Below are 27,850 nucleotides of genomic sequence, written 5' to 3'. Positions count from 1 at the left end.
GAAATGGTCACGCTGGGTCGGACCAATGGTCCATTCAGACCAATATCCCGTCTTCCAAATAGTAGTCGGGGCCGGGTGCTTCAGAGGGAATGAACAGAACAGGGCAGTGATTGAGTGATCCACCCCCTGTGGTCCCATCTCAGCTTCTGGCAGTCAGAGGTTTATGGATGCCCAGAGCATGGGGTGGCAATGTCCCTGGGTCTCGTCGTAAATTAGGATAGCTGCAAGGGTGGTCGGAGGCCTCCACCAGCTCTGCCAATGCCTTGGCTGAGCAGGGAGGTGGCTAGCCATCTGAAATGTGCAGGGACGATGGCTAAGCTGCTATGTCCTGCTGGCACTATGATTCCCTCTGTCTGGACCAGTATCCTGCCCGTCTGCATGGGTGCTTGCCTGGGGCACACCAGCTCCTCAGCCCGTTAGGGGAATACCTTGGCTAATGGATAAAGGGGCCTAATTCTGGAGCACGTAGCCAAGGCAGAGGGCAACGAAAATTATTAGGGGGCCTGGGGCACATGACTTACAAGGAGAGGCTGAGGGAACTGGGGTTATTTAGTCTGCAGAAGAGAAGAATGAGGGGGGATTTGATAGCAGCCTTCAACTACCTGAAGGGGGGTTCCAAAGAGGATGGAGCTCGGCTGTTCTCAGTGGTGGCAGATGACAGAACAAGGAGTAATGGTCTCAAGTTGCAGTGGAGGAGGTCTAGGTTGGATATTAGGAAACACTATTTCTCTAGGAAGGTGATGAAGCCCTGGAATGGGTTACCTAGGGAGGTGGTGGAATCTCCATCCTTAGAGGTTTTTAAGGCCCGACTTGACAAAGCCCTGGCTGAGATGATTTAGTGGGTGTTGGTCCTGCTTTGAGCAGGGGGTTGGACTAGATGACCTCCTGAGGTCCCTTCCAACCCTGATATTCTATGATTATGATAAGGCATCCAGGCCCTATTGTACAGCTGGAAAGATTCCACAGATCCCTTCCCCCAGCACCAGGGGCTTGTATTAGACAGCTAAGTCCAGCCTGACCTCATCTCAGATCATAAACTACCACAACCCCCACAAAAAAGGAGTGCTTGTGGCACATTAGAGACTAACAAAGTCCTCCTCCGCTTTTTGCGGATACAGACTAACACGGCTGCTACTCTGAAACCTGCCACAACCCCAGTGTGTGTTGATCCTCCAGGCCCTTCTGCCTGTAAAACAATAGGGAGTTGGCTGGAAAGTGAGATGGGGAGGAGGGGGAAATGGCAAAATTTGCCTTACATTTTCTCATCAGAAGTTGGCTGGCTGGGACATGGCGTGAAGTGCAGATGTGGTTGTCTGGCTCACTGCCCCCCAAAATGGACCCGGCTGAGGGGTCCTGTTCTCTGCACCTGCAAGCTCTGTTTTAGACCGTGTTCCTGTTGTCTAATAAACCTCTGTTTTACTGGCTGGCTGAGAGTCACGTCTGACTGCAGAGTTGGGGTGCAGGACCCTCTGGCTTCCCCAGGACCCTGCCTGGGCGGACTCGCTGTGGGAAGCGCACGGAGGGGCAGAGGATGCTGAATGCTCCGAGGTCAGACCCAGGAAGGTGGAAGCTGTGTGAGCTGTGTGTCCTGCAGACAGGCTGCTCTCAGAAAGGAGGAGACTTCCCCAGAGTCCTGACTGGCTTCATGGGGACCAGTTCCAGAGCATCGCCCAGGGACTCCGTGACAACTGGTGGCAGACAATTTTTCCCGCCAGCTCCAAGAAGATGAACGGGCCACAGCGCAGAGCAGTGTACCCTACATGCAGGAAGGTGGGGGGGGGGCCTCTAGTGGACCGTGTGTGCAGAGACATAAGACTTACCAGGCCTTGGGAGTTCACGCAGGTGGGAGCTAGGATTCGCCGTGTAACAGCTCTGCCCTGGGGAGCTCTGGAACTGCTACCTCGACAGGCTCAAGGTTTGTTTCCATGACCTCTGCTTTCCCCACTCCTCGCAGGTGTTCGCACACTCAGTGCGTTTCTTTAGCTCTTTCCCATCGCAAACAGTGCAGTGCTCTTTATCAGACGACCCTCTGCATGCAGCCCAGTGCCCCTGAGCGCGGCGGGGTGGGGGGCGCAGTTGCTTGAGGTAAGGCTCCTGATTTCAGCGACGTGCTTACTGCAGTGTCCCTCCTGCTAGGGATGTAGCAGGCCTCCATTGTACACAGCAGACAGCATGAGCCTGAGGAATTCAGGGGCAAAGTGCCCAATGACTTTATCAGGTGCACAATGACTAACCCAGTCTCTCCAACTGCTGGCCGGGACCCAGTGTCAGGCGTGGCATTTGACACTCCCACCTGCCCTCCCCTGTCACACCTGCCCCCCTGCTCGCCCACAGCCGGGCACGCAGCAGCCATGACCTTGCCATCGCACGGCCACGGGGACTGGTGCCATTGTAGTGCCCGCTGAACGGGCAGCTCGAGGGCCCTCGGCTCTCCCTGCTAGCTCAGAGCCATCCAGCGGCAGCACCAGCAGCCCCTGTTGGCGGGACCCCAATACTGGTTGCAGGCTCCCCCCGAACATGGACACCAGGCTCTCCCATTCCTTCAGCTGCTCAACCCCATTGCACCCAGCTACCGCAAGCATCCCCCTCCCCCCGAGCTTCCCGGCTGCCCACTCTCGGTGGAGACTGGCGCAAGGTCTCTGGGCATGTGCAGATGACCACAATGGGTGTTGGGGGTGGGAGGTTGAGGGGAGGGAAGCAGAATGGCATGGCGAGGGAAGGCTCTGGGGAGGGGCCGGGGGCTAGCCTCCCGGGCCAGGTGCTCAGGGACCGGATGGTAGTTTGCCTACCTCTGCCTTATAAGCAGGTGAGGCAGTGTGACCTAATGGCTAGAGTGCATAATGACTGGACTGCAACTCAGGGGACATAGATTCTAGGCTCAGCTGTCCACTGGCCTGCTGGGTGACCTTGGCAGGTCACGGTCCCGCTCTGGTCCTGATTCCCCACCTGATACTGACCTCCCTTGTGCAGCGCTTTGAGATCTATTGAGGCAAAGTCCTATGAAAGAGCAAGGTATTATTATTAAAGCATTGATTGGGGGCTGGGTACCAGCCGGGATGGGTCTTACCCAGTGTGGCCAATCCTGCAGTCCTAGTAGAAAATTCTGCAAAGCTTAGAGCTGCTGCAAGTCTCCGTATTATTCTGTCAACATTTTGACTTTCACAGACAAATGGGGCGTCAGGAGGTGGGCTGGGGCAGGTGAGGGAGTGAGATGGGGAACTGATGGGTGCAGTGTTGGTGTAGCCGTGTCGGTCCCAGGATATTAAAGAGACAAGGTGGTGAGGTCATATCTTTTATTGGCCCAACGTCCGTTGGTGAACGAGACAAGCTTTGGCGCTACATAGCTCTTCTTCAGGTCTGGGGGGATTGATGACATCTGTGAATATTTTTTTTTTAATCGGCTGTGGATTCATTGAAATTGATGAAAGTGGATCAAAATTTCAACCTCTGAAAAGGGAGGGGGAATGAACAATAAAAGTTGCAATGTTTTCCACCCTCTGTTTTGCAACCAGATCTGCTTCCGAGAGTGGGGCTAGAGGGGGGGGCACTCTCTTCATGTTCTAACCAACCTTCCTTCCCCCTCCCCGCCCCCAACAGAAGACCCACTAGGCAGCCTCTTGCACCATGTATGGGAGCGTATTTATTTATTGACTCGAGTGCTTTCGTACAGAAGAACAGATATACACAGATGATATATGTTTGTGCTTCAACACTTTTCAAACACTTAAGATTCCAGTAAGTTTCTAGGTAAACAAGTTCCAAGACAAGATGCTTTTAAAATGTTTCCTTTTTGATAAATTATTTGTTTATATAAATAACTGTAACAGAAAAAAGCAATAAATGTCCAACAGACAAGATCCCGAATCAAGTACAACGCTAATTTAAAAAAAATAAAAACGAGGGGAAGGGGCAAGAGATAACGAACAAATATCAGTGCAAATGTTTACAGCCTTTGCCCTTATCTAATGTTATGGGCCAGGAACAGGGGAGATGACAAGGAAAAAATCGAAACACCTATGAAACCGAGAGATCTATTTGGGAAGGCCAGGGTGGGAGGAGGGGTTCAATTCCTTTGGGGCGGGGAGGGGGGGGGAAGGACCCCTAAACTATCGCAGAGCAGAGGTGGCGGGCGAAAGGAAAAGGAAATAATTTGAGGAAAAGTAACAAGGTCTAGTTTACCCACTGTACGCCAAGCTTGTAAAAACATCACAAGACACCGTAACTAAGATACACACAGTCCGCTGTGAGAGATGGACATGGGGAGGCCGGGTTGGGAGAGTTTGGGCAATTTCCACAGTCATGAACATTTCACTACTGGACGACAACAGCAGAAACGAACGGGGGAGGCACTACTAGGGCCAGTGCGGACGGGATCTTAAGAGGTACTGAGGAGGTGACGGCCTTTAGCTTATTTTTTTTATTCTTTTCTTTTTTTTTTTAACTTCAATACGGAGATATAAACAGTCTTGGTTTCATTAATTTTTTTGCAAGCAAAGAGAGACTTTTTTGACCCCACACGTTTAACAAAAATATGTCCGTATACAGATATATTTTTATATTTTTTTTTCTTTAAGGAATATGCCAAACTCAGGCTAGGAAGGAAAAGGTTTAAACCATTGGATAAAGGATGCAGTATAGTGCAGCCCTAACTAGCAAGGATGTCTGGGCAACAGCAGGTTTGGACTCCGCCTCTAGGGGGTGTTATTTTGTGGTGAGAGGTAGGGCTAAAATGTCCCTTCTTTCTGTCTGCAAAATAACCCTAGAATCCCAATTTAAAGCTTGGGGGGGGGGCTAGTCTCTAGTCCCAACTGCCCAATCATTGACCGGAGCTCAGCCATTTCCCCCATTTCTACCCCTCTCCCCCCAGTCAGCGCGGTGCACCGTTTGGCTTTTACCCCTTCCTCTGAAACATCAAGCAATGACCACCTGCAGAGTCAGGCTACCAGCCTAGTTAGACCAATGAGCTGATTGGTATGTAGAGTGACCAGATGGCCGGATTTTATAGGGACAGTCCCGATTTTTGGGTCTTTTTTTTTATATAGGCTCCTATTACCCCCACCCTCTGTCCCGATTTTTCTCATTTGCTGTCTGGTCACCTTATTGGTACATGCAAATCTAATCCCCACCTCTCAAACAAAGTCCTGATTGGCTGTTCTCAGAAGCCCCGCCTACGCATGCAAAGCAAGAGGTCACCCCTCCCAGCAGCAATCTGATTGATCTGTCCAGATGTGCTCACCTGAACCTTGCTGGGGGAGAGGGGAGGGCTGGTCAACTTCTGTCAGCAGAGGATGCCGCAGAAGATTTGGGGACAGGTTTGCTGGAATTATGGGTAACCCCCAATTTAACATATTCCTGCAGGAAACACAAAATAACTGCACCTTTAAGAATCACATACACCCCCCAAAAAAATGGAGAAAAAACCCCAATGACAGCAGTAACGGAAAGAACTCTACCAAGTCCGTATTCGAGCAAATCCCTATATGGAGCAGTTGTGTTTGCATCTGGGTTAGGACAAGCACACATCGCTGTAAATAATTCATGTGCATCCATCCAGCCTGGAAAAACGCTTTGGAAAATTCTTCTATAGCGATGGGTAAATGGGTTATTTGAAAATGAGTTTGGTTTGTGGTTTTGGGATACATACATAGAGCATAAATATTTTTGCATTTAGGGTTTTTTCTTTTTTTAAACACAATGCATTTTGTGTCCGCTTCCCTGCCCCCCACTCCCCAACACAAACACTTTTGCTTAAAATGAGGGGCAAGTGGGGGTGGGCAGGTTTCTAGAAACAAGAACAGGGAGAAAGCTCGGGGCTGGAGATGGAGCCGTGGCTCAGCAAAGTAACGGTTAGCGGGACAGCCAACGGGAGGACTGCCATAAGCCAGGAAGGTGGAGTCGTCGTCCTTTTGTTTGCTTTGTTTTGTTTTAACTGCTGGTTTCTTCATCTGTTTTATTCAGTTTCTTCAGCGTGTCCAGCAGTTTCTGCGGGGTGAGGATGTGAGTGGACCCTGTGGGAGGCAGAGGGAAGGACGGGTAGATCGTTAGCACTCTGAAGGGTCAGTTCGGCAGCTTTCACGCTGCGATCCAGCCTGTGCACCCCATCTAAGAAAGGGCCTGGGCAGCCCTGCTCCCCCCGCATAGTGACGGCCGAGGCAGCAAAGTTAAGGTTGGTGTTTCAGGTGCTGGGGAGGGAATGAGCTTCCCATTGGAGGGCTTTGGTACGGCCAGTCTGAGCATGGGAGGGTGCGCCCTCGCAGCTGAGCGTACGTCCACACTTGGATCGGCACCTCATTGGGCTGCCAGAGAAAGAGGCGTGTGGCTTGGTGGCAGAGCCCCCCGTCCGCCCTCCATGCTCCCTCGCGGCTGTATGGGTGGCCCCATGTCTATAGTAGGGATGGGAGGGGATGACAGGGCCTGGCGGGCGTTCGCTAACGCAGCTGGACTGCTTCGGCTGTAAAGCGCGCACCATGCTCGCTACTGCTCTGGAAGCGAGGGGGAGAGAGAGAGAGAGAGAGAGAGAGCAGGCATTGTGTGAGAGCAGCGTGTGTGCACCCCCCCACCCTCCCCCCGCAAGGGCATCCCCTGCCCCTGAACCTGCCCTCCCTCCCCAGCGATGGTCACTGCCTTGGCCAGGCGAGCGGAGGCCAATTCTAATCCCTGAGGCCTTACCTTGCACAGAGAGCACGGTATTGGAAATGCTTGCAAAAATGGCTGCCTACGGCACTAAGAGTGTCTCTATTGCGGAAAACGATAAAGGAAAGAAAAAGAAATAGACGGAGGCCTCTCCGCAAGAGAACTAGGTTCAGCAACGGAATGAGGCATGGAAGGTGTGGTGGGGGCATGGACGGCATGGCGTGCATGGAGTGGCAGGCGTGGTGCGTGGCGCATGAGGACGGCACGTGCAATGGCAGCCCTCGGGGAAAGACACAACCACCACCACGGCCGCCGCCATCTCGGGCGGGAGAGGAGACCCACATGGAAAGTCGTCAGCACTTGAAAATGTGCCTCCCTGGAAAGATGGAGAACAGGCGCGGAGGAGAAAGGGGGGTCGCAGGAAGCTAGACTTATACAGGCAGGCAGAAGAACCTTCAGCCACGGGCTGGGCCTACATCCTTACATAAGGGAGGAAATCAAGGTGTGTCAGTGGGGCTGGTTCCTTTTGCCAGCAGCGAACGGCATCCTTGGGTAGAGAGGGTGCCAGTCGCTCGCTGGGTGCAGCGGCAGGAGATGCTGGAACAGGCCAGAGAAGAGAAAGAGCAGGGAACGGGAGTGGGAAGCCTTCACAAGCTGCCCTCTGAAACTGGGAACTGATCACTGCAGCAGGAACCTCTCCTGACTCTCCCTCATGGCACCCGTTCAGCATCCATGCAGCTCAGTCCCTGGCCTTGCCAGGCACCAGGCTAAGATATCCAAGACTGTATGCATGGTATGGCCAAGCAGACAGCCGCAACATCATTGAGGTCAACGGAATTACTCCCACATCTCCCTGCTGTACATGAAACCAGAAATAGGCCCCTGATCGCTCCCACCTCATGATATTTATACAGGGAACCCAACTCCAGCCCAGTGCAATGACTCCCAGCCCCTGCCTAAGGCATAGACAAATCCACTCCCACCCCAGGGACTCTCCCGAGCTGGGACTGCCCACCGTACCCAACTGCATCTGGTGGTTTTGTGACACGCACACACGTGCACCAGGGAGTAGGAGGCGTCCCATCCGACTCTTTTCAGTGGAGGAGTTAAGCCATGTTACCCACCCCCCTCTACTCTGGCTCACGTCAGCGGTGGGGAAAGGCGGGTATACAGTGTATCCGAAACACTTGGTTAATGCAGAGAGTTGCATCCGAATTTGGGCTCGGGGTCCCCACGCTTGGTTGCTCTACAGAATGGTCTCACCCTGGCTGAGCGGCTGCAGGGTGGAGGGAGGGGACAGATGTGTGGCGATTTGGCTCATCCTCATCCGCACCAGGTTTGCCCCACAGACTCGGCCCCTTGTCTCAAGCCTCAGCAAGAGTGAACTGCGAGTTTCTCTTGCATAAGGCAAGAAAGGAGGGGGTGGGGGAGAAAGAAGGTCTTGTCACTCTGTCGCTTTAACCCTGCTCCCTGCAATATGAACAGCAGCTCATATACTGCGAGGAGAGGCAACCTGGGCAAATCCCACCCACCCCCCACAGCAGATCTGCTTTATTTCCTTCTGGGAGCCCCCTGGCCTCTCCCCCCAGACTCCTTGCCATATTGCTTGTAAAGCACCAGAGATGTAGGCATCACTGGAAGGAAGCCGACCATCTGGGTTGACTTGTTTTTCACACCTGAGTCTGCCAATCCTGTGCTCGGCAGGCCGAGCTGCCCTCTTGGAGAAAGAGAAACGACTGGCAAGATGCTGGAGCTCTTCCAAAAGAGAGAGCAGCCCTCCCGGTGCTGGAATCGTCACCTTCGTCACATAGATCCCAAGAAAATTATCTGCTACAGAAAAAGTCCGAGGGGCCTGAAGATCCCCTAGGTCCCTGTATCTGATTGCCATCCCAAAGCATTCAGAAATCATGGGTCAGGCTGCAAACATCATGATATTTTAGAGAGTCATACACTTTGGGGGTTCTTTTTAGTTGCCTTCCAGTTTCTGAGGCCTTAGGGGCTCGTGTTTTCAAGCTTTCCTCTGCAACCAGGCTGGCTAGAAACATACTTTAAAAGACAAACGTGAAAGACGAGCGTCTCATTTAATCACATGACTCCTGGAGCTGGGGCTTTAAGTAAAACAGCTAATACTGTGAAAGTTGGCAGCACTGTTAAAATACGTGGCGCTTTTATACAGCTTTTCATCCAGAAATCTCAAGGCATTTCACAAAGGAAGGTAAATATCACTGACTCACATCCCCAAGGGTATTTAGGTGCCTACATTGAAATCAGTGGGAGTTAGGCTCCTAAATACAATTCAGGATCTGGGCCTAAGTGACTCCTGAAGTATTTGGGGATAAATGCTGCTATATGTGAGAGCTTCCCTCTCTTCTCTTCTGTCCCTGCCCCTCTGCAATGAAATCAATGGGGGGCAGGTGCCTAAACCTCCTGGAGGCTCGGGGCTGTTATCCCCATTGTGAGGAAACTGCAGCACAGAAAGGCAGAATGATGTACTCAATGATGTACACAACTGTGGCAGCCTCAGGACCAGAATTTAGTTTTCCTGACTCACAGTCCCGTGGTCTAACTGCAAGGCTGTGTAGTCTAGTGGTTCTCAAACCTTTCCAGACTACTGTCCCTCTTTGATTTGTCTTGTGTACCCCAAGTTTCACCTCATTTAAAAACTACTTGCTTACAAAATCAGACGTAAAGCTACAAAAGTGTCCCAGCCCCACTATTACTGACAAATTGCCGACTTTCTCATTTTTACCATATAATTATAAAACAAATCAATTGGAATATAAATATTGTTCCTACATTTCAGTGTATAGTCTATAGCGCAGTATAAACAAGTCATTGTCTGTATGAAATTTTAGTTTATTCTGACTTCACTAGTGCTTTTCATGCAGCCTGTTGTAAAACTAGGCAAACAGCTAGATGAGTTGATGTTCCCCTGGAAGAGCTCAGAGTACCCCCAGGACTACACGTACCCCTGGTTGAGAACCAGTCTAGCAATTAGACCTTGGCACTGGGCGTCAGTTGTTATGGTCCAAGTGACGAGGCACTCAACAATGAGATACCACGCCTATGCATTTTATTACTCCTGTCCGTACTGCGTCGGACTCTGCACTGGATAAATCCCAAAGGCCTGTCCCAGCATGCCTTATAAAAACTTGGGCTAGGGTCTCTGGGAGCAGCCTCTTCTTTGGTTATTCTAAAATCCTGGTCAGGCACCTGGATGGGGATGTTCAGTACGGCAAATGACCCGGGTTCTAGCCATGACTCTGCCACTGGCTCTCTGCATGGACGGAACAGTCCCGCTCTTCCGGGCACTGGTGAGGTCTCAGCTGGACGACTGTGTCCAGTTTGGGCCCCGCGCTCAACGAAAAATGTGGACACGCATCCCCTGAAAGAAATAAACTATCTGTAGCACCAAACCCTGTGCCACCTGCCTGCAATCGGCATGCCACCAGCACCGATGAGAAACTCCCACTAGGGTACTTAAGGTCGGCCGGAGCAATCGCCTCGCTTTTAACAAAGCTTTTGCTGTTTGCATCCTGTGAAAGCAGAGATCCAGACCCCAGAGCAATGTTCAAGAAGCGGGTCCTGAACAGCGCAGCACAGACATTTGGGCTCTACCGAGCATTTCTCGTCCCCATCTCGTCTGACTGCAGACTGGATGGGGCATGGGTGTGTGATAAGCAGGGGACCCTGAGACAATCTGGCATCTCCAGTGCATGCCAGGTGAGCAGCCCAGGGAGGCAGAAGAGATGTCATTGCTATGGATGTTTTTCAACGCAAATGTATTTAGAGTCATGCTGTGAATTTGTGCAGCAAACTTGCCTCCTCAGATGCTTTTGCCTGGCAAACTTGGCAGTGGGGGAGGCGGTTGATGCTTAAATCTGAACCAAAAGACTTTGCACTGAAGAAATATTTGCCTGGATGCTAACATACGGTCTGGTAAAGCCAATTAAGCTGATTCTCTCCCTTGCACCTGAATGACATTTGCACCCAACCTCTGGCCATGGACAGTGGCCCTTTAATACAGTGGCTGCTTGGGACTGTCAAGTTGGGACAGTGCATGAACGGACTTGTAAGCTCTGTAGGCCACAGGTCTGGGTTCAGATGATGAGAGTGGCCCGCAAGCGGATCCAGTTTAAACAAAACTAAAGAGGAGCCCTTGGGCTCCTGGCCACCTTGATAATCACACTGACAATCCCTAGCATGTACTGGATGGGGCGACAGACATGGAGGGCAGGCAGTGCTGGGAGGGGCAGAGGTGCATTGTCTCTGCCCTGCAGCTCAGGGTGGCAGTACCGGTGACACGAGCGTTTGCCTGATCGGAACCGACAGGAGGACCTCGCCGGCAAGAGGCAGGAATAATTAACATCCAGCCACATCTGCATCAGTGCAGCTTTCGTTCACCTGATCCTTCACCAGCTGCTTCTAATAAACCGAGGCACTTGGAGCATTTCCAGGAGCAGGGAGACAGTGTCACATCCCCTTTAGAAAACAGGCCAGTGCCATCTGGTGCTGCTCTACTCACATGCATGGAGGGCTCTTTAAGATTCTTTCCCCTACTTTCACACTTTCCTCATTTATTATTCCTGGGGGAATTCTGCACCACTGTGCACGCACAGAATTCATGTGCCCCACAGATTTCTTTGCTTCCCCGCAGAAAAATGACTTTCTGATGGGGAAGCAACGAGAAGCCACAAGAGCAGTCATGCGACCCTCCCCAGCAGTATGTTTTGGGTGCCTAGGGCAGCTGGCAGAGAGGTAAATCACTGTGGGGCGGGGGGTGGGAGGGGAAAGACCTGGCTGGTGGCTCCTACCCTGCGCCAGGCTCAGTTGCTAGTCCCGGCTGGGCTGGGGAGGACAGGACTTTCTCTTCCCCTACACAGCATCTAAGGCCAGGTCAGACCCACTCTCAGGTTGCCCCCCAGATTGCAGGAAGCTCTGCAAACTCCCCCCACCCACCCACCCACTCCCATTGCTCCTCAGCTGCAGGGGGAGGGATCAATGTACTGGGAGCTACTCCCCCATCCGCCCAACCCCTGTGTATCCAGACCCCCTCATACCCAGACCCTCCTGCTGAGCCTCACCCCTCCCACCCAGAACCCCTCCTGCTGAGCCCCACTTCCCCTGCACCTGGACCCCCCCAATGAGTCACCCAGATCCCCACCCCACTAAGCCCCAACCAGCTGCACCTGGATCCCCACCCCACTGAACCCCCCACACTCAGACCCCCCTGCTGACTCTATCCCCCCCCCACACACACAGACACCCCCCACTGAACTCCAAGCACCTTCACCTGGACCCCCTCTGCAGAGTCCCATTACCGTTGCACCCAGAACTCCCCAACAAACCCCTGTGCATCCAGATCCCCCCCACATCCAGATCCTAGCACCAGAGGATTGAAATAGGCTATGGCAACACCCCAACATTCTCCTGTGGAGTGAATGTCAGAACGACGGGGACAGTCATCTGATGTGCGGCGGTGATTATTATCCAACAGTCATGTAACTCTGTTATTGAATGCTACAAGGAGTCTGTGTGGCCCCTACCACCTGGAAACCATGATTTGTCCTAACACCCGATCTGCTATGCAGGTCCTCTCTGGATCCAACGTAAGGGACTCTGTTGATTCAGCTACACATTGCTCAGCTCACGCTCCACATCCATGCATGTGCCATCAGGGCCTAACTTGGGCTGTAAATCCATGCATACACACTGACGGTCTGCAAATCACAAGATTCCCCACTTTCCCCACTCAGCTGCCTTAAGTGTAAGCGTCTCTCCAGTCAAGTGAAGGCCAGTGAACCATTGCCACCTGCATCTCTGTGACTACGTAATGGGTAACTAATGGCATGAGGATGCCGGCAAGTTCTGGCCACAAAGAGATTCATGGTATAGGGTTAATGGAGGCAGCACTGGACACATTTTCAAACCGGTAGTAAGAACTGCAAGCATTTTCTCATCAAAGAACCAAAAAAACAAAAGAAAAAAAAAAGAAGAGTAGAAATAATAATAACTAAAGAAAAAAGAGTGACGGAAGAATCAAAGAAAACCCTTCCGAGTGGAAGAGTTTCTTTTCTTTAATAAGCTGCTTTTACTTTGTTTCTTTGGCTCTCACTCCATTGTTGGAGCCTGATCCTCAAAAGATACCCTAGTGGAGTCCCTGAAGTCGGGGTGCCTCAGGTCCATAAGAAATTTGGTGGGAGTAAGAATGTGAGTAGAACCTGTGAGAGAACAGAGGCGGGCTGACTTCTTGAACAGAAATAAATTAAAGGAACATTCCAACTTAGGCCTAATATTCATAATACACAGCAGGTGAGGATGGGTGAAAAAGCCAGTGAGAGACACAGAGAAAGATGGGGATAAATGTATGATTGAATGAGCAATGCCACGTGCATTTACACATGAGCTCAGAGGCTGGTCTTACGCGGTCACCACTGGGCCTCCGTGGGTAACCAAGGTGTGTTGTATGAAGACAACAGCAACAGTCGATCATCTGTCTCCTCCCCCAGGCCTTGCCTCAGATTTCTGCTGGGCTGCTAAGCTTCTAACTAGTACCAAGGCCAGATCCAGGGCCACTGAAGTCAATGGGAGTCTTTCCATTGACTCCAGTGGACGCTGGGCCAGGTCATACGAGAGAAACCTTGAAGGGATCGAATGGACTAGACCTTAGTCAGAACCCTGCTTAGCAAGGAGGCCCGGAGGTAAACTGCTGCCTTCCAGGAAGGGTTTGAGACGCTCAGCATCGTCGGGGGACATTAAACACACATGCAACGATCACAGAGTCGCAGACCGGAGAGCACGTTAACGGGAGATATGACAGTGCCATGAGAATGTTGAGGTTACCCAAGACACAGGACGGCACGGAGAGATGGCTGACTAGGCTGCGGGGGTTAGAGGAGGAGTTAAGGGGAGTGAGGAGTGCATGTTCCAATGGAGAAAATCCAGTGAGCAGATGAGGTACTGCTTAGAGGAGCCACGAGGGGTGCCGCTGGCCTACGTTTTGTGTGTGTCAAGCTGAGCAGTGATAAGGGCACAGTCCGGAGTGGAGTCAACTGAGCCCATAGTGCTAACCCAGCCGGAGTGAATGTCATACTCAGGAACGTGGGGACCTAAGAGCACTCACTAGAATGAGGCGCAGATTCTCCCGTCCCCCTCAGACCGGACCCACACCTGCTCCTGCTCTTCCAGACCTGCCCCCACCCAAAGCACAGGCAGACACAGAGCACCACGGTGCACTTCAGTCTTGACCTGTCCCAAGAAAAAGGCCAGTCTCTCCCTGTCAGAATCATGCATTAGCCAGTCCTTCTCCCCTGGTGTGTTTGTGGCTCCTCGCTCCTCTGCCATCAGCTGGATTTTGGCTCTACCACTGGGACATAAACACACTCTGTGCTGCCCCTATGGCAGCACTTCCAAGCATTTGCCGTGGAGAAGATCTGTGGAGATGCATACATTTTCTGACTAATAAAAACCATTGTGGTGTGAGACGAATTAATCAAATCTCATGCTTCAGGGCCAAAACAGACCACTTCAGGGGTCAGGAAGGAAATTCCCCTTTGCTCCCACTCAACCACCCGCCTTGTGTAGCACTGAAAAATTGGCTGTGCGAGAGAGGTCACCTTCCCCTGAAGCATCAGGTATTGGCCACTGCCCGAGCCAGGATGCCAGACTCAAAGGGTCAGTGGTCTGTAGGGGCAAACCCTGTGTTCTCAGGTGTGGGTGTGGGTGTGGCGGGGGGAATGAGCTTTCGACACTAGTCCTTCCCACACGGTCATCTGGAGACTGGATTTTGTCTGCTTGCCTTTGGCACAGAGAGGAATGGCTTTAAGAGAGAGGGTGAGACACAGAAGCATGGGATGGAGCCAGAAAGTGCGATGGAGCAGTGCATGGCTCTGCCCAGACCGTCCGCGGCACTCACCTATTAGCACCTCCCACTTGCCGCTGGCTTGCGTCACCTCGTAGGCGCAGCGCATCTCGCTCAGGCTCACGCCCCCCAGAATGAAGATGATGAGGCGAGGGCCAGCCCTGTACTCACCAGGGGCCTTGTTCTTATGCCAGTGTCCATAGCGGGCACTAGAGAGGGAAGGGAGCAGGGAGTGAGGTGAAACACAACATACAGTCTCTGCAGCCAGATGGCTTTGAAATCACTATGCCCCATGCTAATCAACTCCTATGTCTGCTCATTGCTACAGAAGAGTGAAGGCCTCTGAGATGAATTCCTCTGGGCAGTACTTGGTGAGAGATGTGGGCTAGTGTCTCAGCACAGGGCCGGGAGTCAGGATTCCTGGGTTCTGTTCCCAGATCTAGTGTCTCAGCACAGGGCCAGGAGTCAGGATTCCTGGGTTCTGTTCCCAGATCTAGTGTCTCAGCACAGGGCTGGGAGTCAGGATTCCTGGGTTCTATTCCCAGATCTAGTGTCTGAGCACAGGACCGGGAGTCAGGACTCCTGGGTTCTATTCCCAGATCTAGTGTCTGAGCACAGGACCGGGAGTCAGGATTCCTGAGTTCTGTTCCCAGATCTAGTGTCTGAGCACAGGGCCGGGAGTCAGGATTCCTTGGTTCTGTTCCCAGATCTAGTGTCTGAGCACAGGGCCGGGAGTCAGGATTCCTGGGTTCTATTCCCAGATCTAGTGTCTGAGCATAGGGCTGGGAGTCAGGACTCCTGGTTTCTGCTCCCTCTGCAGTCTTGAATAAGTGACAGTACCTATGGGGAAACTGAAGCAGGGAACTCCATACTGAAGCAGAGAGGTTGACAGTGCTGCCTGCTCTCCTGGGGCTGGGAGGGTTTATTAAAAGTGCTAAATATTATTAGAACACAGGCAGCAGTAATAAAGGTTGGTGCTGCTATACCACTTTGCATGCAGAGATCTTAAATGGTTTTCAATTCGCAGTAAGCTGTCCCTCTGCTACAGAGGGGGACACTGAGGCACAGAGCAGTTTCCATCTCTAGGTGTTCCAGTTTAGGAAAGGTTCAGGATTCAAATTCAAGCCATGGACTAGCGTCGATGCAGGACAGTGGTGAGGTGCAATGGCAGATTGAGGGGATGGTTGGGGTTCAGAACTGGGCCATCGGGGGCTGCTGTTGGACTGGAGCGAGGCGTACCTCACATCCGCATGCCTACTCTGTGCCTTGCTCTGGGCACTTTGGACAGCTCCTCACTCCTATGGAGTCAGAAGGGAAACAACACAGAAGAAACAAAAGCAGAGTCCCTGTGAGTTGCTGGTGCTGGAGTGATGGTGGGTTTATTCACCTGCCAAACACACATGTACTTTTGTAGCCAGGTCCCAACACCCTCCTCTCACCCGTTTACAACAAACAGGGTTGAGCTGTTTCCAGACTGCAACTTCCCTCACCCATGTCAGTGCAGCCACACCTCCCCTGCTGCCTAACCACATATGTGTTGCAAAAACCTGAGCAATTATCCCATAGTGCCTTAGTGGGGGAGAGAGTGCCTGGGGTACCAGCACAGAGGTCAGCAGCCCATTGGGCAATGCATTCTGGGATGTTGTGACAGCCTGAAATGTCACACGGAGGCAGAAAAAACCTCACAAGTAGCTGACTCCAGTTAACCAATCCCCTCAGAGCCTGCTGGGAGTGGGCAGGGCCTGGGCCTATATAAGCCAGACCTGGCTCATTCCTGGAGGCAGAAGTGCCAAAGGAAAGCAGGAGTGGGGGGGTTACCCTGAGAGAAAGGTACTGAGTTTAGGGAGCATGGGACACCAACTGGGCCTGGAAACTTTGGCCGTGTCTGGAAGGTAAGAGAACTTATGGGGAGACTTTGGGTGTAGATGATGATAAACTAGATACCAACAGACCCTCTGATAAGTGTTACTCTGTTCTCTCTGGCTCCCTTTTTCTCTACCCCCCCCCTTTTTCTTTTCCTGGGGTGATCAGGTTATCCTGGCTGGCCAGGCAATAGCTTGGTGGCAGGTGTTGTCTCCCATGGAGAGCTGGGAGGAAGCAGTTTAACCTGTTACACAGGCACACCTGGTGATCCTATCGACGCAGCAAACTGAAGAATGTCATGAGTGAGTTACAGATCAGTCCTGTGCCAGGCAAGGCCTGCGGAAAGGGGGATGCATTGCTAGCTGCAGATTGAGCACATTGTGTGTAGGACAAGCCTGGTTTGTGCAGACCATGGCAATAATGAGTTACAAGGTATCATAGGAAGATAAGTTGTGCTTAAGGCTCTGTGTGGGGACTCGGCAGACCTGAGTTCAGTTCCTGGCCCTGCCATATGCTATCTGTGTGATGTTGAGTAAGTCATTTATCAACCCTGTGCCTCAGTTCCCTCTCTAGAAGGGGGCTGATACTGGTGTGTGGGAAGGATACAATCCATCATGGCATATGAGGCACAGACTCTAAGGTAATGTGAGCAAAGATGTCTCATGCAGATGGGGCCTAACTGAACTCTTCTGTGCCCTACGAAGTCCTGAAACTGAGAGAAGCCAAGGGGGGCAGAGGGCCAAGGCTGGCATGAGTCTCAAAGCTGCACCTCCTCCCAGAAAGGGCATGGTGGCCCCTCTCTGCAGGGCTCTACCTACCTGACTGCAGTGGTACTGAAGGAGGCCGAGGAGCGGGTGGAGATATAGGGGTAGTGCTTGGTGTCCAGTTTGTCCTCAATAGTGTCCTGGGAAGAGAAGAGCCTCACATCAGTATGTAGCGGGCAAGCCCATGTGACGCTGTCTGGATCAGAGCTCCAATTTCTCTGATCGGGCAGCTTCCTGGACCCAGCTCTGGAGGTCACTCCAAGGGGATGGACCCTTCCCACTGGATCCTTGGCAGAATTCCTCCAGAACTGTCCCATTTGGAGGGAAAAAAAAAGCCCAGCTATTCCTGCGCTCTAGCAGAGTCTGGGTAACTCAATCCTGCCCCAGCCAAGATGGGGAGGGACAAGATGCCCTCGAGGCTCCATCCAGCCCTGCGTGTCTGATTCTGTCGTTTCCCTGCTCCTTCCTGGGTTTGCCAGCCAGCCCAATGAGCGAGTCCCTCTCCTTTCAGCCATAGCTACTGAATGCCTAGGGCAAGCCCGAAACCTAAGCCACGTGCCATGCAAATCCGTTCTGCACCCAAATCCCTGGGACCATCACTTAGTCGGCGGCTAAAAACTGTCGAGTCACCCCGCAAGTTCCCGGCGCCTCCATCCCTCCTAACTGAGCAATGGGGGACAAATAGGAGCCAGCCAGCTGTTTGGCTCCTGAATGGGAGCTTTGTCTCTACTGGTTCACAGCCACCTCCTGTCACCCACCAGGTCTTTAAGCCTGAGAGGGTAATTACTATGAGCAGCTCCCCAGCATGACCTGCTAGGAACCCCGCTGGGCCATGCAGCCTTAATGAGTCATTGGCATCTCCTCTGACTTACTCTTTACACCACCACCCCCAAATACTGGTGCAGGGCTGAGCCAAGGGTTGCAGAGCTCTGATTAGTGCCTCGTTATTGCCTTCAGCAAGGGCCACTGATGTAAAACTCAGGGAGGGGACATGGCTGATGTGGGAGCTCGATGGAGGAGTCCCTCAGTGAGGGATAAAACCAAAGTTAGGGACATAGGCATCTGCTCTGTCTCCTCTCTGCCAGGTTTGGGGTTGATTCCTAGCACGTACCAAGAGTTCACTAGGTCGATTTGGCATTCAAAGATAATAGTGGGCTGATTTTTTTTTCTGATCTCCATAGATCTGTATGCACAAGATTCCTATGTGCACCTCTCTTCTCCACCTGACATAGCTCATCATAAAACATTAGCTACCCTTCCCTGACCCACAATGTGGGAATAAAAACACCCCCATTCTTAGCCTCCAAACGAGCTTCCTCCTGTACAGCATCAATAATATCCAAACCGTTGCCATACTGGATCATAGTGGGGGTCTATCTAATTCACTAACAGATTGTGAACTCTTTGGGGCAGGAACCAACTTTTGTCCTAGCACCTAGCACCATGGGGCCCTGATCCATGACTGGGGCTCGTAGGTGCTATGGTAATACAAATAAATCTGTATACTGTAATAAGGTTTAAGGAATTTGTGGTCGCTCTGAAGTCTCAAATAACGGAGTCAGTGTGAAGTGATGGACGCAGCTACAAGCATAGCTGAGAGATCCTTCTGTTCAGAATATCACCACATTCAATCAGCACTGGGTTTCAGTCTGTTGCCATCCAGTTTTTAAGTTCAGTCATTTTGATTTTATGAATTACACCTGTGTGGTGTCCAGCTACAGTATAGGGCATAGACACATGCCTTAGTCCTGGACCAATATAGGGCATAGACACATGCCTTAGTCCTGTGATATCAGAGGTAACTCAATCAATCTCCACCCTTACTATACAGCTCATCTGCATGCAACAATTTCATTGGCCGTATGAGGGAGACTGCCTAGTTGGTAGATTACTTGGCCTAGCTACCACCCACACAAATCTCCCAGTACAACCTTCCCCAGCCACACAACCACATGACCAGCATACACAATAACCCCAAACAGATGTAGCCCCTCATCTGCCACCCACACAAATCAACACAGCCACTCATACATCAGCACAAACAACAACCCCAAACTTCACTGGAAGTCTCAAACGTCTGAGTCAGTGTCAAGTGATGGAAACCGCTACAAGCATGGCTGAGAGCACTCTTTGTTTAGAACAGCACCAGGCTGACTCATCCCTGGGCTCTGCAGTCTGATACCATCCAGTTTAAATTCTCAGCCATTTAGAAGCTAATTACACACAGGCTTGGGTTACTAGTAAATAGTAAGATCCCATTTCCAATAGTGGCTAGCACCAGGGGGAAGTGTAAAACTTGGGCATGGGAAGTTATGGAATAACCTGAGTGGGGTTGGGGAAATTTATTCTGAACCTAGGTACTAGTGTTTACTCCTCTTTAACCAGCCTGAAGATCCCATGAACACGCAGGGGAGAGCTCTTCTCTTGATGAGGCATTGGTCTAAGATCTGGCTCTTTGTCGAGGATCCATTTGCGCTGATAGAGATGGGGCTGAGTCGCAAAGTTTGAATCCTGGGTTTTGCTCTGGGCTCCAGCTCTCCCCTTTAGACTTTGTAAATCATTTTAAAACCTTGTTGTGCCCAATGCAGGCCCTGTCAGAGGGGACACACCCAGCTCGCCAAAGACATGGCTGTGTTCCTCTTCAGGGCTGTCTTTTGCCACTAGGTGGCAGCATAGGCAAGGGTCCTTCCTAAACTGTGTCACTGAGAAATTAACACCTGTCCCGCACTGAACACTTGCACAATTGAGATCGGAGAGTAGGTGTGATATTAGGGCAATTGCCCTTGAAAGATCCGATCCGGAAACATCTTTGTTCAAACCCAGCACTGCTCTTTGTGCCCAGCAGGATCAAACTCTGATCTGTTCCTTGGGGGAATGGAGTACATTTATTTCCTTACCCCTCCCCACTTCACCCTGCTCCACCGTGGCACCACCCTTGCCATGTGAAACCAGAGCCCAGGGATGCAGGGTGACCAGCTCAGAGGCCAGAACTTGGGGGCTGGCTTTCAGAGCGCCACCTCGCTCTGTACGTCTCAGTAAATGCAATGTTAAATGGAACGGAAGGCTGTCTCCCTAGATCGGTGTGGATCACATGCTCTCTCTCAGCAGCTGTCCTGCTTGCTGAACTGAGGGATGCAGCCCACACAGCCCAGGTTGTAAAGAACCATGTGGTCCTGGAAGCGGGTGAATTTCTTTATCCATTTGTTTTGTTGTCGCATTCAGGAGCCCCAGTCATGGACCTGACCCTATTGGGCTTTACAAAAATAAACAGTCCCTGCCCCAAAGACCTTGCAATCGAAGCACTGTGCTCCAGGACCTTGCTGCAGTCACAGGGACTATCTCCACTAGCGAAACTCCTCCCTTCCCTCGCCGTCCGTACACTCCTCACTGATTTACCTCCATGATGTCCTTCACAACTGGGGTCCATCGCGAGAGCTGGTAGGTCTGCTCGCTGATCCGCTCCTTCCGCTCCGGCTTGCTCCTGCGACGCAAGGTAGACTGGACACAAATGACACATGCAGAGAGCCTTTAAAAGGAAGGCTCGGTTCCAGAGCCTAGAGACCCCTCCCATTCCCCACTAGAAGAACGCCTGGTGCCAGTCCCTTCCTCCAGCAATGAGCTGAGGCAGTCCACACTCCTCTGCCTGGACCCTGCCTGCCCTGGGCCGGTCTTGCCACCGTCGGCAAGGGAGGGCCAGTCATGCTGGATCCACAGCCTCTGACCCAGAGATGAGAGCGTTAGCTGGCCCCAGACTCACTAATTCTGCCTTGTTACATAAGTACATTCACTCCCTGCGTCCCAGCTTCTGCAGGGATCCCTCCGCACCAGCCATTTTGGATTTAATTACAATCCCAAAGCGAATAAGAATTCAGCTGTCACTTTAGTGGCCGCCTCTGCTGGTGTCTACCAGTAATGGCTAACACTAATCCAGGATAGTTAGTGGGATGGTGATAGACCCCACAGCTTGTGACCAGTTGAGAACCAGTCAGTCTGGCAATGCTGGAGGAACAATACGCTTATAGCTGCAGGTCTCTTGGCCAGTCAAGCAAGCCCAGGAGGGGCTGATGGCCAGTGTAGCACACAGGGACTCAGAAGCTCTGGTTCCATAGGGGGCAGTTGGGTGCTTACGTCTGTGATGATGGGCAGCCCGAGGTGGGCCATGTTGGTGATGATCTCGCTGTCCTCCGGTGGGATTTGAGCGTGCTGGATCAGTTTGTTCAGGTTTTCCTCTGTGATCCCTAGGAATGCAAATGGGGAACAGCTTCCCAAACTGAAACTCTTCTCCTGCCCTGGGCTCAGAGGTCACCACCCATCAATCATCAGCGGGGAGCCTCACTCATGAGGCTCCTCCCTCAAGACACGAAAGCGGCTGTTGCTCCAATCCCATCTTCCCTCCCACTTTCACTCCATCACTTCCCTCCTTCAGAGCTGCTCTCCTCCCTAATGACCAGCTCTCCTGTGCATTGGTTCTGCACCTCCTACACCAGGGGCTCTCAACCTTTTCCTTTCTGAGGCCCCCCCCAAAATGCTAGAAAAACTCCACAGCCCCACCTGTGCCACCATCACCGGCTTTCTGCATATAAAAGCCAGGGCCGGCATTACGGGGTAGCAAGCTGGGCAATTGGCTGGAGCCCCAGGGGCTCCCGCAAAGCTACATCACTCAGGCTTCACCTTCAGACCCAGGGGGCAGGGATCAGGGCCCTGGGCTTCAGCCCCACATGGTGGGCCTTTGGCTTTTTCCCCAGGCCCCAGCGAGTGCTGGCTCTGCTTGGTGGCCCCCCTGAAACCTGCTTGCAGCCTGCTGGGGGGAGGGGGGGGCCCAGACCCCTGGTTGAGAACCTACAGCATAGCGCTGGCTCGGGAAGCTAGGGGGAGTCCTGGGTCAGACCCAGCTGTGCCACTGAATTGCAAGGTGACTTTGTGGAAATCCCTTCCCCTCACCATGCCTCCGTTTCCTCCCTCTGTAAAAGGAGGAGGATGGTAACAGCCTCTTGGCAACTGTTCCAGCACGATGCAGCCTTCCCAAGTGCTGAGAGGCCAGACGGTGAAGTGCTGATCAGTGTTAGAGAACTATTGTGAGAGGGAGCCCTATTGACGTGAGCAGGCTGAGTCACTAATCATCTGTGCAGTTGGTGGATTGTGCACAGGCTAAATATTTCTGTGGGTTGCGGGTGTAAATCCATGTGCCCAGTGCATGATTTACCCATGCAGCGGAAGAGCGGGCAAGTAGCTCCAATTCCTTGTCTGACAGGGGTCTGAGCCCTTCACATCAGTCTGCAGCGGCCAGTTCTCCTGGATTCTATGCCTGAAGAGCTCTGTCCCCACCGCTTTCCTTCTGTTCCCCACCCTGCATCTTCTTGCCTTCCTCTAGGCTTTCCTCCCTCCCCTGCTCTTTCTCCATTTGCCTATGCCCAGAGGAGCTCCTCTGCCCATCCCCCAGCCCCCTCCGCAGTTTCTCCTCCTTACCGTTCTTCAGGAAGATGTAGAGCAGGATGATGCGGATCTTGTCGTAGGTGCTGACGTTCGCATCCAGCAGGATTGGGACAATGGCCCTCATGGGGTCCTTGATCTTCTCCCCTTCAGCATCAGTGCCCATAGCCAGGTCCTGCAGAGAATGCACATGCTCGTTATCTCTTACCCCTGGAGTCCTTCCCAGGGCCAGGCTGCAAGCCACCATGGGGAGCCTCTGGGCTGGCTTCAGAGGGGCATGTGGTCTCTGACTCCCTTAGGCTGACTGACACCCAGTTACCAGTGTGCAAGGAGCAGAGCAGGGGTCTGAGCACCTCACTGCCTAGATTAAAGGGAGAAGCTCAAGTGTGTGTTAGCCTTTTTCCTTGTGAAGGTCCCTGACCCTGATCTAGACGGTGCAGGTGGATCACTAGGTCTGGAGGGAGTGAGCTGCCAGCTCTGCTTTAGCCGCAGGAGGCTAAGCAGGTGGTGGGTGAGAACTAAAACTCCACCCCAACCAAGTGAGGCTGTGGCTCCTCCAAGGAGCATCAGCCCCAGGCTTACCTGACAGAAGGGTTTGGACTCTGGCAGTCAGGCCACAAACCTGGGCTGGTGACAGATGAAAGCCCCCTACCCTTCTGGGTAGTTCATGGAGACAGGAACACACTGCCCAGAACAGGCCCCTTCTCTACAGCACCAGGGTCTAGGCCAGAGGATTTCTCCCATAGAGGGGAGAGTGTCCAGTGACCCTGCCCCTTTTCTGGATGTGGGGAGGGAAGAGACTAGCTTAAAGCTAGATGGAGGACCCACTTACACGTGCCTCCAGAGTCTCTCTTCCCACCTGGGAAGGGTGTGAGGTGCAGCTAGGGAAATTCTGTGAAGGGGGAACAAACTGTGTCTAAATCAAGAACACTGTCCTGCCATCAGGGGCCCCCCATCAGCTTGGCAGTGCTGCACTCGCCCTCCCTAGGCACCGCCAGGTCTCGGCTCCTACAACTGAGCATCAAGCATGCCAAGAGCAGGCAGCACGGCGCTAAACCCAAGCTGAGGCCCCCGCAAGAACAGGCCTGGGTGGTCTGGGGGACATGAGTGCCCTGGTGAAGGAGGGATTCTCCCCTGGGGTCTGCAGGATCTTTGGGCTCTGAGGCTGCATTTGAGTTGGCAGGGACTGCATGAGGGGGAGAGCACGTGGTGCCAGAGGGGGAGTGGAGAGAAGGACAGAGGAGACCAGGACCTGTTCAACGCGGCAGAGCTTATCCACGGTGCCTTGGTAGTGCTTCATGCAGTCCTCAGCCAGGTGCAGGTGAGTCGAGTACTAAGAAGACACAAGAGGTAGACACAGGCCTAGCAGTGGCAGCTGCAGTAGGTTCCTCAGAGCTTAAAACTAGCTCAGCGGACCAAAGCCTCTGCCGTTGAAACGGTACTGATTCACACCTGCAAAGGAGCTGGCCCTCTATTTGAGTGTGTGTGAACAGACTTCAAGAGCATACACCTGCCCTGCCACGCCTACCCCCAAGCCTCCCTCGCCACTCTCCCAGGCACAGGGCACTGTGTAGAAAATGGGCTCTGCAAAAAAATATCCATTTCCAGCTGTGACCCTAGAGATGTCCTTGTAGATGTAAGCTGTGCTGAACCCCATCGTGGCTGGAAAAACAATTCTGGAATTTCAAGCTTCTCTCCGTTATTTTGCTAAAGCAAAGTCGGTGGTTCCTCTTCCTCCTTTTTCCCAGCCCCTCATCACCTTTTTCCAGGAAAATGAATGACCTTGGACTAAAACAGGTTGCAAACTAAGACATGGATGGGAGACCTGGGTTTTGGAACCAGCTCCCCCTCTGACCTGCTGGGTGACCCTGGGCATGTCACTTTTCCTCTTGGCCAGTTTTCTGTTTCCTCCATTTAGATTTTAAACTCTTTGGGGCCAGGACTGTATCCTACTTCATATCTGTACAATTCCTCACACAAAGGGTCCTTGAGCTTAGTGGAGACCTCTAACTCTACTGTAATAATAATGTAGAAAATTAGCAATGTGGCTTCCAGCAACTGCCTTCCACATGAGGATGACTCCCTGCCCAACCTCCTATGTAGGCCCTCTCTCCTCCTGCCCCACAACCAACCACTTGGTCCTTATCAGAATTCTCTCTCTGGACCACCAGCAAGGGCTCCACTGATCACTCCTGGCCCACAGCCTTCCAGTCGAACTGCTGCCTTTGCCTAAGGAGGAAGGCCAGTGTTAGACATTTTGCATGGAAGATTGCTCATGCCCAGATTCCTTTCCACTAGCAGCCACACATTTTCCTCATTCGTTTTTACCTTGCTGAGTTCTTTCTGGTACTGGGGCATCTTCTTCAGCATCTGGGACAGGTCCCTCATCGTGGTCTGCAAGGAAAGGAGATGGCGTGACTTCCCCTGTTGTACCTTTGCCATCATAGGGAGGAAAGCCAGGGAAGAAGACACCGATGGGAGCATCACACCTCCTGCCTTGTAACTCTCTCGGGCAGTTCAAATGCATGGCTCTTGGGGGCGGTTGTCAGGATGTCACCAAGTCTCCTCCTGGGCTGGCTAACTTATGAGCAGTAATAAGAGCTGTAGCTATGGAAATTAGAGACAGGGGATCCAGGAGGATCCTGCCCCACACACACAAATCCAAATGCAATCTAGCACAGTCAGCTGGGGGCAGGATTTTTTTCTCCTTTCCCACAAGGTCTCATCAAGGCCAAGAGCTCAGCAGGGTGCAAAGAGGGACTGGATATTAATATGGCGAGTGAGCACCTTCAAAGGATATTGAAATAACATGTCCTACAAACCTTCATGCTTCAGAGCCAAACTCTAACTACTAGGGGTCAGGAGGAAACCTTCCCATAACTGCCTATTGCTGGGCTTCTTGCATCTTCCTCTGAAGCAGCTGGTGCTGGCCACCATCAGAGAGAAGATCCTGGACTAGATGGGCCTCAAGTCTGATCCAATCTGGCATTCTCATGTCCCTAAGAGTCTGGTACTGTCCCCTGATGGCTGCAGGATACTAGGAGTGATGGAGCACTGATTGCATCCTGTAGGGCACATCCTGTATTGCTAGAATGTGACTTGATGGCCTCAGAGGAGAAACACCTGCTCCCTTTCTCCCTTCCCACCCCACACACCTGGAGTTTAGGACCATGCCTAGGGAGTTTATCAGCATTTGAGTCTCTCTCCATAATATGGATGGACTGCTGCCCTCTCCCTCATTTCTAAAAGGGCCCAGGGATTTGAGGGCCCATGGTGCCTTTTGGGACTGGGCTTCAAGCTTCCATGCAGAACCTAGCCTCCCCTTTGCCCCCTGCTCATTCCTTGTGAACGTCTCTAGCAGACCGCTCCAGTGCACGAGGGGGTCAGTTAACAGGAGTGCAGTTCCCACACAAGTCATGGCATCACCTTCTCGCCTGTGTTCATCCTCTTGCTGGAAGAAAATTCCTTTAGCGAGCGGGTGACCTCCCTGGAAAGAAGGGGGCACAATGATCAGCCATCTGCCAGTCCCTATGCACGCGGGCTCCTGCCCACTCTACCCCTTCCTCTGTCCCCTGCAGTTTCACCCACTTCCTCTCTAGCCTTCCACAGCCTCCCTGTGTGTTATTGGGGCTTGCTCAAGGGGGTTGGACAGGATTGAAAGCAAGGGCCTAGGAATCCAAGCCCTGTCATAAGATGGGTCCATCTGCAGCGGTAAGTGAGACCCCAGATCAGCTTAACTTTAAGCATGTGGTCACGTCCATCCCCAGACAGCAAAGCCTACAGGCCCCTCAGCACGTGGCAGGCAGCTGACTGCACCAGACGCAAGCTTCCAGGAGGCAGAGATGCACTGTAGGAGTACAGAACCTTCCTCCCCCTCACGCATCACCTGCTGAGCTGGAGGAGGAGACGGTGGCCGGGCAGCGGAGAGGTGGCAAGGGGTCTGCAGGTTTGGAGTTTACTGACAGGATGGGGGAAGGGAGAGGGCTGCAAAGTTCTGGGGCATCTGGGCACAGCATACAGCGTCCATCTACCCGAGACTGCAACAACGCACATGCAGTAGCCAACGGTTAATCCTGTGCTATGCTTCCTGCTCCTCTCCGCAGGTACTGCGCTCCCCCCGCGGTGGGGATGGCCAGCGATCACCGGCAGGGGTCCGCCGGCACACAGCGAAGGAGCAGGGTCGAGATGCACTGGCTGGGGAACGAGGGGGAAGCTTTGCCGGCAGCCTCGGAGCTGCTGTGGACGGTGGTGCAGGAGGTGTAGCACGGGTGTGTGTACCCTCCCCGGCACGGCGGCCCAAATCCTCCTGCCACAGGACACCAGGCCAACGAGACGGGTGGCTTTGCTCTTTGTCTCCGCTAGGGTGCGTCCACGGGGGCGGACAGACGTGCTAAAGCCAGCCGTGTAGCCGGGTGGGCCCGGTTCGGTTAGGACCAGGCTCCAGTGGGGACTGCAGGTCGGGACTGGGGGGTGTTGGCAGAGCTGTGCTGAAACACTCGCCCAGGGCCTGCCTTCGCTCCTCATCTTGCCCGTGGAATTATTTCCACCCTTACTTAAGTCCCAGCGTTAAGCAAGCTGCCTGACCCTGCGCGGGAGGCGGGCGACCGACTGCCCCACCCATTGTCACTGGGGCACGTGGAACAGGTCAAGCACTCACTGGGACACCTCTGCAATGTGTTTGTGGCGCAAGGTGATCCAGAGGTCGTCGTCCTCGTCCAGGAGAACCTCTTTCACCCGGGCCTCTCCGATGCCGCTTGTTTCATACCTGGAGAAAAGAGCAGGCGCGGAAAACTTACGGGGGGGGGGGGTTCACGCGTCATCTCCTGCTTCTGAGGGAGATCCCCTCGTCCCCTCTAGCACCTCCCCTCCCCCAGACCAGAAAGAGGAGAGACAAGACAGTGCATCTTTCACATGAGAGAGACTCCCAGGGCCCAGCGGTGTCCCCTCGGGGACGGGGGGGGTGTACCAGTGCATGCCACACAACAAGTGCCGGTCCTGGGGCGTGCTGTGCTCTCTCTCCAGGTGGGTACAGGACTCCCCCTTCTGGAATTTATTCAAAGTAGGATTATCCTCGGGACCACCATTATTTTCTGTTTGCTCGTTCAGTGCCTAATACGTGGGGGTCCTGGCCCGTGCCTGGAGATCCTACTTGCTGGCACAGGACAAAGAATAAAATAGGTGACAGGAGTTGGCTACTCAAGTCTAGAGCTGGTCTCGGATGGTCACAGAGCTCTGTCACTCCATTTATCTGCTTGCGCTGTGGAGTAGAATCAGAACTGGACCCCCTACATCCCCGTGG

At 52.8% G+C, this 27,850-nt stretch overlaps 1 protein-coding gene across 2 annotated transcripts in view; it reads right to left on the bottom strand.

Moving 5' to 3' along the window:
- Nucleotides 1-3,617: 3,617 nt before the first annotated feature.
- STXBP1 (syntaxin binding protein 1) overlaps nt 3,618-27,850 on the bottom strand; it is a 66,704-nt gene continuing 42,471 nt past the window's right edge. Inside the window, exons 10-20 of one of the 2 annotated variants that reach the window (XM_073314006.2) lie at nt 27,209-27,316; nt 25,978-26,038; nt 24,880-24,945; nt 23,804-23,884; nt 22,588-22,726; nt 21,250-21,359; nt 20,518-20,619; nt 17,176-17,261; nt 14,549-14,703; nt 12,729-12,854; nt 5,920-6,008 (exon numbers count right to left, since the gene is read on the bottom strand). In XM_073314006.2, the coding sequence (XP_073170107.1) occupies nt 12,745-12,854; nt 14,549-14,703; nt 17,176-17,261; nt 20,518-20,619; nt 21,250-21,359; nt 22,588-22,726; nt 23,804-23,884; nt 24,880-24,945; nt 25,978-26,038; nt 27,209-27,316 (1,018 nt within the window). In that variant the 3' untranslated portion in view covers nt 5,920-6,008; nt 12,729-12,744. Of the gene's footprint in view, nt 6,009-12,728; nt 12,855-14,548; nt 14,704-17,175; nt 17,262-20,517; nt 20,620-21,249; nt 21,360-22,587; nt 22,727-23,803; nt 23,885-24,879; nt 24,946-25,977; nt 26,039-27,208; nt 27,317-27,850 lie in introns of both variants that reach the window. The other variant, XM_073314007.2, reaches the window with a different exon arrangement.

Source organism: Lepidochelys kempii, chromosome 16 (genome assembly GCF_965140285.1).
Source record: "Lepidochelys kempii isolate rLepKem1 chromosome 16, rLepKem1.hap1, whole genome shotgun sequence".
NCBI classification, from domain to species: domain Eukaryota; kingdom Metazoa; phylum Chordata; order Testudines; family Cheloniidae; genus Lepidochelys; species Lepidochelys kempii.
The sequence above is the reverse complement of the archived record's forward strand: the minus strand, read 5'-3'. Positions and strand labels throughout refer to the sequence as shown.